The sequence below is a fragment of the Entelurus aequoreus genome, linkage group LG09, assembly GCF_033978785.1.
Source record: "Entelurus aequoreus isolate RoL-2023_Sb linkage group LG09, RoL_Eaeq_v1.1, whole genome shotgun sequence".
NCBI lineage: Eukaryota > Metazoa > Chordata > Actinopteri > Syngnathiformes > Syngnathidae > Entelurus > Entelurus aequoreus.
In genome coordinates this window covers 13334143-13345349 of record NC_084739.1, presented here as the reverse complement: position 1 = coordinate 13345349, position 11207 = coordinate 13334143, and the positions used below count along the sequence as shown (strand labels likewise).

General features: G+C 39.0%; 1 protein-coding gene across 3 annotated transcripts in view; it reads left to right on the top strand.

Moving 5' to 3' along the window:
• Nucleotides 1-8116, top strand: part of tet1 (tet methylcytosine dioxygenase 1) — an 85377-nt gene extending 77261 nt beyond the window's left edge. For all 3 annotated transcript variants that reach the window (XM_062058097.1, XM_062058096.1, XM_062058098.1), the window contains one exon: nt 2716-8116. In XM_062058097.1, the coding sequence (XP_061914081.1) occupies nt 2716-3680 (965 nt within the window). In that variant the 3' untranslated portion in view covers nt 3681-8116. The remainder of the gene's footprint in view (nt 1-2715) is intronic.
• Nucleotides 8117-11207: the final 3091 nt, after the last annotated feature.

The window sequence follows — 11207 nt, the reverse complement described above, 5'->3', positions numbered from 1 at the left end:
CCTCTTTGCCATCACTGGTACCCATCTATAGTGGCATCAGAAACAACATACAAAGTCAAAGAAAGAACACTTAAAATGCTTGTATTCTCTATTTTTAAGGTGTTATATCTCTGAAGATTTATGATTAGATTCTAATGTTGTCCCGATACCAATATTTTGGTACCGGTACTGGTACCAAAATTATTTCGATACTTTTCGGTACTTTTCGATACTTTTCTAAATAAAGGAGACCACAAAAAATTGCATTATTGGCTTTATTTTAACAAAAAATCTTACGTACATTAAACATATGTTTCTTATTGCAAGTTTGTCCTTAAATAAAATAGTGAACATACGAGACGACTTGTCTTTTGGTAGTAAGTCAGAAAACAAAGGCTCCTAATTTAGTCTGCTGACATATGCAGTAACATATTGTGTCATTTTCCTTTCTATTATTTTGTCAAAATTATTAAGGACAAGAGGTAGAAAATTAATTATTGATCTACTTGTTCATTTACTGTTAATATCGGCTTACGTTCTATTTTAACATGTTCTATCTACACTTCTGTTAAAATGTAATAATTTGATTGATTGATTTTTTTTTTTGTTAATCACCTATTCTTTTGTTGTTTGGATGCAAATTTGGGTATCAATCCGATACCTAGTCGTTACAGGATCATACATTGGTCATATTCAAAGTCCTCATGTGTCCAGGGACATATTTCCTGAGTTTATAAACACAATTTACACTTTTAAAAAACATAAGAAGATGTTTTGACGCCAAAAAATATCGACGTAATCATAGTAGTATATGGACTAGATACGTTCCTGTACTTGGTATCATTACAGTGGATGTCAGGTGTAGATCCACCAATGGCGTTTGTTTACATTTTGACGCCGGTGAGTTACGATGATACTTGTAAGAAATGTACTTTATTTGTCGCCATGGAGGCGAGGATTAGTGATTTAGAAGTACCGTATTTTTCGGACTATAAATCGCAGTTTTTTTCATACTTTGGCCGGGGGTGCGACTTATACTCAGGAGCGACTTATGTGTGAAATTATTAACGCATTACCGTAAAATATCAAATAATATTATTTAGGTCATTCGCGTAAGAGACTAGACGTATAAGATTTCATGGGATTTAGCGATTAGGAGTGACAGATTGTTTGGTAAACGTATAGCATGTTCTATATGTTATAGTTATTTGAATGACTCTTACCATAATATGTTACGTTAACATACCAGGCACGTTCTCAGTTGGTTATTTATGCCTCATATAACGTACACTTATTCAGCCTGTTGTTCACTATTCTTTATTTATTTTAAATTGCCTTTCAAATGTCTATTCTTGGTGTTGGGTTTTATCAAATAAATTTCCCCCCAAAAATGCGACTTATACTCCAGTGCGACTTATATGTGTTTTTTCCCTTCTTTATTATGCATTTTCGGCCGGTGCGACTTATTAGTTTATTAGTTTAGTTTATTAAGGATCCCCATTAGTCTACACCGCAGTGGTAACTATTCTTCCTGGGGTCCAGGCAAAAAACATCACACAATCACAAAACAAAAGATTAAAATGCAGTATGACATGATCAAATAATAAAATGTTGTAATACAAAAATAGCAACAACAAAGAACCAAAAAAATAATAACTTTGAGTTTACATAATATTGTTCATACCAAAGATAAAAAGAGCAATATAAAAATAGATATATATATATTTTTGCAAAAAAATAATAAAACAAAGAACCAATGGCCTAAAATATATACATTAGTGTACCAAAGACAAACAGTAAGTGACGAAAAAAAGTTCCATCCACCATTTTCTACTGCTTGTCCCATAATCAATAAAATAGTCAATAAAAACAGTCATGACATTAGGTACAATCTAGAATAATCTCTTTCCGCAATACTTCTCCTCTTAGTCTATTCTTAAAACCCACTCTGCTGGTGATTGATACCAAATATTGTGGAAGTGGATTCCAGTAAGTGATTGCCCTATACATTACAGTCTTTTTCAAAACATCACTTTTGGGTTTAAGACGGGTGAAAGCACCTCTTAGGGCTAACCTGGTACCATAGTTGTGACTTTCACTAGCAAGCAACAGCTGAGAATACAGATATGAAGGTTTATGGTATGTATAGATTGTTTTTAAAAATAGAATCAAACTACACGCTAGTCTTTCACCAACTCTCATCCATGACAATTCATTATGCATGGACGCTACCGACTTATACTCCGGAGCGTCTTATTCTCCGAAAATTACGGTAGCTAAAACACTGCCGACTGCGGATGGACGTTTTCCGCTAGCTATCTAGCAATGTCTTAAACTTAAGCACCTCTTCCTGAGGGCGTTTCCGTGTTATAGCTTCACCTTCATCGTTAGTTTTTAAGCCAAAATGCGTCCGTTCTCCCTTTTCTGTCTACACACTGTGTCTGCTTGTAAGTAATCTGTGATTGTGCGCTACCAAACATGCTCGTCTTCTCGTAAAACCAGCAATGTCACGACGTGACGATGACAAGGGCGCAAAGGGTTGGTGGACAGGTACTTTTCAGAGGCGGTATAGTACCGAATATGATTAATTAGTATCGCGGTACCATACTAATACCGGTATATCGTACAACCCTGTTAGATTCCAAACGGAACTGTTTTAGGAGCATTCAACTTTGGAGTGTCCCCACTGTAAACTGTTCTTTGAGGACTAAATATATTTTTCTGCTTTCAAAACAGTGCAACACGCCCTTTACAACACTTACAAAGTATCGCCTCGACCTGCCAGCGTTGGACGGTGCCAGCCCAGCACTTACAGTCAAAGCACCAGCAACTATCACCAACAGAGGGAGCCAATGTCCCCCAACCACCACGGCCTGCCGGGTGTCCAGTACGGCCACAATGGCTCGGTTCTGGCGTATAAGGCAATGAATGACGCAATGAATGGGTATCCTGCAGCACCCGGCGACCAGAGGAGCCCGTTCGGATCCCCATCAGAACGTGTAGCTCCGCATAATTACCCCTGTACTTTTAAAACTGAGCCCAGCGAGGTGCAATCTCCTTTGCGGAGACCCTCCCCCAGCGGAAGTGCTCCTCCCCACACCTCCTTCTCCCCTAGACCTACCTCTGAGGGCCTCTTCAGCAGGCTCAACGGACTACACAGGGCGGCGGCGGACGCCGAGCTCTTGAGCCGCGACTTCGCCTCCCTCCCCCAGGATCCGGAGGAGGTGAAGGAGGAAGAGCTGTGGTCGGACAGCGAGCACAACTTCCTGGACCATGACATCGGCGGCGTGGCCGTGGCGCCGTCGCACGGCTCCATCCTCATCGAGTGCGCGCGGCGGGAGCTGCACGCCACCACGCCCATCCTCAAGCCCGACCGCAGCCACCCCACGCGCATCTCCCTGGTCTTCTACCAGCACAAGTCCCTCAACGAGCCAGGCCACGGGATGGCCATGTGGGACGCCAAAATGGCCAAGCGGGAGCGGGAGAGGGAGGAGGAGGTGGAGCGGTTGAGGATGGAGGAGGCGGGCATAGGAGGTGCCCGCAGGGAGCTGGAGGAGCGAGCAGGCGTGGAGGGAGAGGAAGCATGGAAGAGGATGAATGTTCCCACGCGGCAAACGTGGACGCTACCGAGGGACGGCGTCATCACTGTGTCCCCTTACGCTCTCACACATGTGACGGGTCCTTACAACAGCTGGACTTAACACACACACACACACACTGTGCTTATTTATGCCTTACCTCAATCAACTTGAGACCGCTTGTCTTTTGTGTTTTTGTTGTTTTTTTTCCACCTGGTTCTCATCGTGCTCTTTTTATCTCTGTTTGCTCGCTTTGTGCTCCTTCGTCTCTGACTCACCAGCAATGAGGAAGACCAGAGTTTGTAGGGTTTTTTTAAACTGTGAGTTTTGTTTTTAAAAGAGATGGTGCTTTGAAGCATTTTAAATCTGTTTTTAAGGGTTTTAGGATTTGGTTTTCTGTGTGTATATATATATATATATATATATACATACAGTACAGGCCAAAAGTTTGGACACACCTTCTCATTCAATGCGTTTTCTTTATTTTCATGACTATTTACATTGTAGATTGTCACTGAAGGCATCACAACTATGAATGAACACATGTGGAGTTATGTACTTAACAAAAAAAGGTGGAATAACTGAAAACATGTTATGCGGACTCTGTATCCGTCCGTTGTGGTGAAGAAGGAGCTGAGCCGGGAGGCAAAGCTCTCAATTTACCAGTCGATCTACGTTCCCATCCTCACCTACGGTCATGAGTAGAGATGTCCGATAATATCGGACTGCCGATATTATCGGCCGATAAATGCTTTAAAATGTGATATTGGAAATTATCGGTATCGGTTTCAAAAAGTAAAATGTATGACTTTTTCCAACGCCCCTGTGTACACGGACGTAGGGAGAAGTACAGAGCGCCAATAAATGGGGCGGCATGGCGTAGTGCAGGGATGTCAAACGTACGGCCCGAGGGCCGGATCAGGCCCGCGAACAGGTTTTATCCGGCCCGCAGGATGAGTTTGCTAAGTATAAAAATTAACCTGAAATTTTTGAATGGAAGAAACAGCTGTTCTAAATGTGTCCATTAGATGTCGCAATAGCAATTCTTTGTATCTTTGTAGATGATGCTACATATGTAAAAAGTAAACCACATGATGTGAGTACATCAGTCGAGGAAAATGATCAAACTACATAAATAACATCCTGTAATTTGATTTCGATATATTATTTTTTTTATCTTGATAGATTGAAAATTAACACCAATGAGTTGACTGATGAACTATCACATAATTTATTCAGAAAATATAAATAACAACCAAAAAAGTATATATACTATTAACCGCAACAGGTAATTGTAAAAAAAACAACAACATTATGATTTGTACAATTTCAGAATGTGCTTGTTCTATTTTTAAACAAAGAATCTGAAGTTTTTTTTAAAATTTTTATGTTATCATGCCTTGATTGTACCAGTCCGGCCCACTTGGGAGTAGATTTGTCTTCATGTGGCCCCCGATCTAAAATGAGTTTGACACCCCTGGCGTAGTGGGCAGAGCGCCCGTGTCAGAAACCTGAGGGTTGCAGGTTCGCTCCCCGCCTCTTACCATGCTGTTGTGTCCTTGGGCAGGACACTTCACCCTTGCCCCCGCTGCCGCTCACACCGGTGAATGAATGTTGAATGAATGATAGGTGGTGGTCGGAGGGGCCGTAGGCGCAAATTGGCAGCCACGCTTCCGTCAGTCTACCCCAGGGCAGCTGTGGCTACGAAAGTAGCTTACCACCACCAGGTGTGAATGAATGATGGGGTTTTAACATGTGAAGCGACTTTGGGTACTTAGAAAAGCGCTATATAAATCCCAGGTAAAAAAAAAAAAAAATCACAATCACATAATATCTACGGCTTTTCACACACACAAGTGAATGCAAAGCATACTTGGTCAACAGCCATACAGGTCACACTGAGGGTGTATGTATAAACAACTTTAACACTGTTACAAATATGCGCCACACTGTGAACCCACACCAAACAAGAATGACAAACACATTTCGGGAGAACATCCGCACCGTAACACAACATAAACACAACAGAACAAATACCCAGAACCCCTTGCAGCACTAACTCTTCCGGTACGCTACAATATGCACCCCTCTAACCCCCCCACCCTCCCAACCCCGCCCACATCAACCTCCTCATGCTCTCTCAGGGAGAGCATGTCCCAAATTCCAAGCTGCTGTTTTGAGGCATGTTAAAAAAAAGAATGCACTTTGTGACTTCAATAATAAATATGGCAGTGCCATGTTGGCATTTTTTTCCATAACTTGAGTTGATTTATTTTGGAAAACCTTGTTACATTGTTTAATGCATCCAGCGGGGCATCACAACAAAATTAGGCATAATAATGTGTTAATTCCACGACTGTATATATCGGTATCGGTTGATATCGGAATCTGTATTTGCGAGTTGGACAATATCGGAATATCGGATATCGGCAAAAAAGCCATTATCGGACATTTTTAGTCATGAGCTTTGGGTTATGACCGAAAGGACAAGATCACGGGTACAAGCGACCAAAATGGGTTTCCAGATGGGGTGAGAAGCTCTGCCATCCGGGAGGAGCTCAAAGTAAAGCCGCTGCTCCTCCACATTGAGAGGAGCCAGATGAAGTGATTCGGACATCTGGTCAGGATGCCACCCGGGCACGTCCGACCGGTAGGAAAGACCCAGGACACGTTGGGAAGACTATGTCTCCCGGCTGGCCTGGGAACACTTCGGAATCCCCCGGGAGGAGCTGGATGAAGTGGCTGGGGGGAGGGAAGTCTGGGCTTCCCTGCTTAGGCTTTCTTTCTTTCTTCAAAATAGCCACCCTTTGCTCTGATTATTGCTTTGCACACTCTTGGCATTCTCTCGATGGTCTTCAAGAGGTAGTCACCTGAAATGGTTTTCACTTCACAGGCGTGCTTGAAGCGTTTTTTTAACGTGTTTTCAGTTATTTCACCTTTTTTTGTTAAGTACATAACTCCACATGTGTTCATTCATAGTTTTGATGCCTTCAGTGACAATCTACAATGTAAATAGTCACGTCAAATAAAGAAAACGCATTGAATGAGGAGAAGGTGTGTCCAAACTTTGGGCCTGTACTGTATATTCATGATAAAAACAAAACCATGTGACCATGTGATTATTTATTTCTGATCAAAGTGATTTCTATTTAATTCCTGGTGTTAAGCCTGTTTACTGCAAGAGTTCTATGATAACAGACATTATGTGTTGGCATGCATCACAATTATTCTCTTTGTTTAGTTTTCTTCTCACTGGTGCCATTGTCACTGTACCCTTTTTATTTTTTTATTTTTTTTTTAACTCTATCATACATATATTTACTACTAAATTACTTTTGTAGCATAATGGCTTTCCACATCAGAATATATTGGATGGTAATGAAATGATTTATTTTGTTTTCTGGAAAGTTGCTAAAAAAAAAAAAAGCACTTTTTTTTTTGTAAAATTTTGCTTCAGAAAATATATATCACAGTTTTATTTTACAGTATATGATATGATGCATGTTTAAGGAAATTTACTTTAGCATTAGGAGCAATTATGATTCATCACAACAGTTAAGTGCTTATCATTAGTGGGCACTTACTTAATGTCTGGAAATCGATTTTATCATGTCATTCAGTTGTGATCATAAGACTTACTGTACATTTTATCGGTGCTTGTAAGACCTTTTTTTTTTTTTTTTTTTTTACAGAAAGCACAAAGTGTTATATATGCCAACAAAAATCTTTTTATATACACCCATACAAACATGACCAGCATTTGTAACCCACAGTTTAGCCTCAAAACCACTCCATTCATAACACCATCAGTCATTAGTTATTAACAACCCCTGCAAATGTTGTGTTTAAAGCAATCAGGGGATTTTATTTTTACTTTCTATCCAAAACATCCTTTCTTGAAAGTGACGTGTCACACTTGCATTGATATACCTTCCTCTTGGTGCTACAGTAACACTCAACCTATGCTCAAATGTGACGGTGCTCTTTAAAAACAAGTCACTACAACGATTGAACATTTTCGTCACCGGTAGTACATTGGAATGCTGTTGTGACCAACATGCAATCGTTTTGTTGATATCCTTTTAATGTCCAGGTTAAATGCAAATCACGGTCCACATCTAATGTCTTCCACAGTCATCTCAGCAGGAAAATCACAAGAAAACAACTAAATGAATGTAATCATGTTTAAAAGCAGTTGATTTAATGAAAACCAACAATTATCAACACATTTGGATTTATTGTATTCAGCCCACATGACAAAACTGTACATAAAGTGTTGTTTTTTTATCAACCTGAAGCTATCACCAGCATTGCAAAACCTGGAAAAAAAAAAATTACTACTTCAAATGTTGTATAAATATGTATGTGAACTATATGGTTTTTACTGTACTGTCTGTAGACAATGGATGCTCTTGCTTATTTTGCAACTGAATTACTGTACGTGGCTAAAAAAAAAAAAAAAATATTATCCATTTTAGACTTGAGAAGAGACTAAATTTTGCATTCCTTTTACGGATGTCTGATCTCTTTTGGGATTGTGAAATAAAGTCATATTTATATTTTGGACTTTACTGTTTATGGTTTGTCACATTTATACGGTTTCCTCGTATTTTGTTGTGCCTCTTTTGTTTGTGGTAAACAAATTTGATTACTTTTTTCTTAACATTTACAGGGTTTTCCAAAGTGTGGCCCTTCAGCTCATTTGGCCCTCTGCATATCCTTAAAATAATATGCATTGTGCTTTGTTACCTATAAAATAAAGCTAAAATGTCAATATATGTTTAAATACTGTAGCAAATGCTGACCTACATTGGATTGCTTTCTGCATCTTAAATGCATAAAACATATCTAAGTGCATGTCCCCTGCATCGTCTAATCCAGGGGTCCCCAAATCTTTGGACCCGGGGACCGCATTGGGTTAAAAATATTGGCATATATATATTATATATACATATTATATATATATATATATATATATATATATATATATATATATATATATATATATATATATATATATATATATATATATATATATATATATATATATATATATATATATATATTATATATATATATTATATGTATATATATATAAATATATATATATATATATGTTATATATATATATAAATATATATATACATATACAGTATACATATTTATGTATATATGCAAATATACATATATATACATACATATATACTGTTTATGTATATGTATATATATACATATATATGTATGTATATTCACATACATGCATCTGCAAAGAGACAGATATATATATATATATATATATATATATATATATATATATATATATATATATATATATATATATATATATATATATATATAAATATATATATATATATATATATATATATAAAATATATATATATATATATATATATATATATATATATATATATATATATATATATATATATATATATATATATATATATATATATATATATATATATATATATATATATATATATATATATATATATATATATATATATATATCTGCCTCTTTGTAGATTAGACAAACTGCCCTCTCCTTACACTGAACAAAAAAAAAGTAATGTCCACAGATGTTTACAAACTCTACACTCGGAATCTATTTTACGTTTTCCCAACGATTTCACCATTTTTTTCCCCTCGTGCACAAATCGACTGAAAGAGCGCGCACTTGCCGCGCGAGCGCGATGACGTCACGTTATCGCTGGGAAAATGCATTTTTAGACAATATGATTTGCCTGAGCGGCTAAGAGACCTCGAGCAACAAGCGGTAGAAAATGGATCGATGGAAGGGCTGGAAAGGACAGATTAAAACAATAATAATTATAAAAATATACTTTTTTTTTTTTTTTTTTTACTCGGGACTTCCCACGGGCCGGATTTTGGACGCAGGCGGGCCGTATCTGGCCTGTGGGCCATAGTTTGGGGACCACTGGTCTAATCTTTGGAGCAAGTTTGAAAATAGCTATGCACCATTTTAACGTTTATAACTAGTTAAACCACAGGAGAATACATATATACATATATAATAATAATCTCCTTCTCACCCCCGGTGGGGTGGTATCTGTGTCATCCTCAAGCTTGGGTCCTCTACCAGAGGCCTGGGAGTCTGAGGGTTCTGCGTAGTATCTTGGCTTTTCCAAGGACTGCACTCTTCTGGACTGAGGCTTCAGATGTTGTTCCTGGGATCTGTTGGAGGTACTCTCCCAGTTTGGGGGTTACTGCTCCGAGCGCCCCCACTACCACGGGTACCACGCTAGCTTTGACCTTCCACATCCGTTCCAGCTGCTCTTTCAACCTTTGGTACTTCTCAAGTTTCTCGTGTTCCTTCTTCCTGATGTTGGCGTCACGACTTTTAAAAGGTTGATTGATTGATTACAACTTTTTTTAGTAGATTGCACAGTAATCTTTAGTGGTCCGTACAATTGACCACTAAATGGTAACACCCGAATAGGTTTTTCAACTTGTTTAAGTCGGGGTCCACGTTAATCAATTCATGGTAATGATAAACTATCCAGTGAGCCTTAATCTGCCATGTTTTTAAGTATCATAATTTGTAAAGATCTTACTTTATTCCATTGTTAACCAATTTGATTAATATTCATCCCCAACAAAATGTAATATTACATTACAAATCTTCTGTAATTCTGCGCACCAAGTATCCTTTCAAAAATATGACAATTATTACATTTTTAAAGGGTTTATTTTTTTATTTTTTTTTTATTCTTTTTTTTAATTGAACAACAAACATACATTTACAATGTACACAAAAGTCAAGGCACTTTCAACATAACCAACAATCTACACATCAGGTTGAGCAAATCACAGCATCAGCAAAACATGTCAAGGAAAGAAAACAAAAGCAAATACAGAGAGTATTAAATATTAATTAATAATAAAGTGGAGGAGTTCAAGTACTTCGGAGTCTTGTTCACGAGTGAGGGAAGAGTGGATCGTGAGGTCGACAGGCGGATCGGTGCGGCGTCTTCAGTAATGCGGACGCTGTATTGATCCGTTGTGGTGAAGAAGGAGCTGAGCCGGAAGGCAAAGCTCTCAATTTACCGGTCGATCTACGATCATCCTCACCTATGGTCATGAGCTTTGGGTTATGACCGAAAGGACAAGATCACGGGTACAAGCGGCCGAAATGAGTTTCCTCCGCCGGGTGGCGGGCTCTCCCTTAGAGATAGGGTGAGAAGCTCTGCCATCTGGGAGGAGCTCAAAGTAAAGCCGCTGCTCCTCCACATCGAGAGGAGCCAGATGAGGTGGTTCGGGCATCTGGTCAGGACGCCACCCGAACGCCTCCCTAGGGAGGTGTTTAGGGCACGTGCGACCGGTAGGAGACCACGGGGAAGACCCAGGACACGTTGGGTAGACTATGTCTCCCGGCTGGCCTGGGAACGCCTCGGGATCCCCTGGGAGGAGCTGGACGAAATGGCTGGGGAGAGGGAAGTCTGGGCTACTCTGCTTAGGCTGCTGCCCCCGCGACCCGACCTCGGATAAGCGGAAGAAGATGGATGGATAGATGAACAAACATACATTTATAAAGTACACAAAAGTCAAGGCACTTTCAACATAACCAACAATCTACACATCAGGTTGAGCAAATCACGACATCAGCAA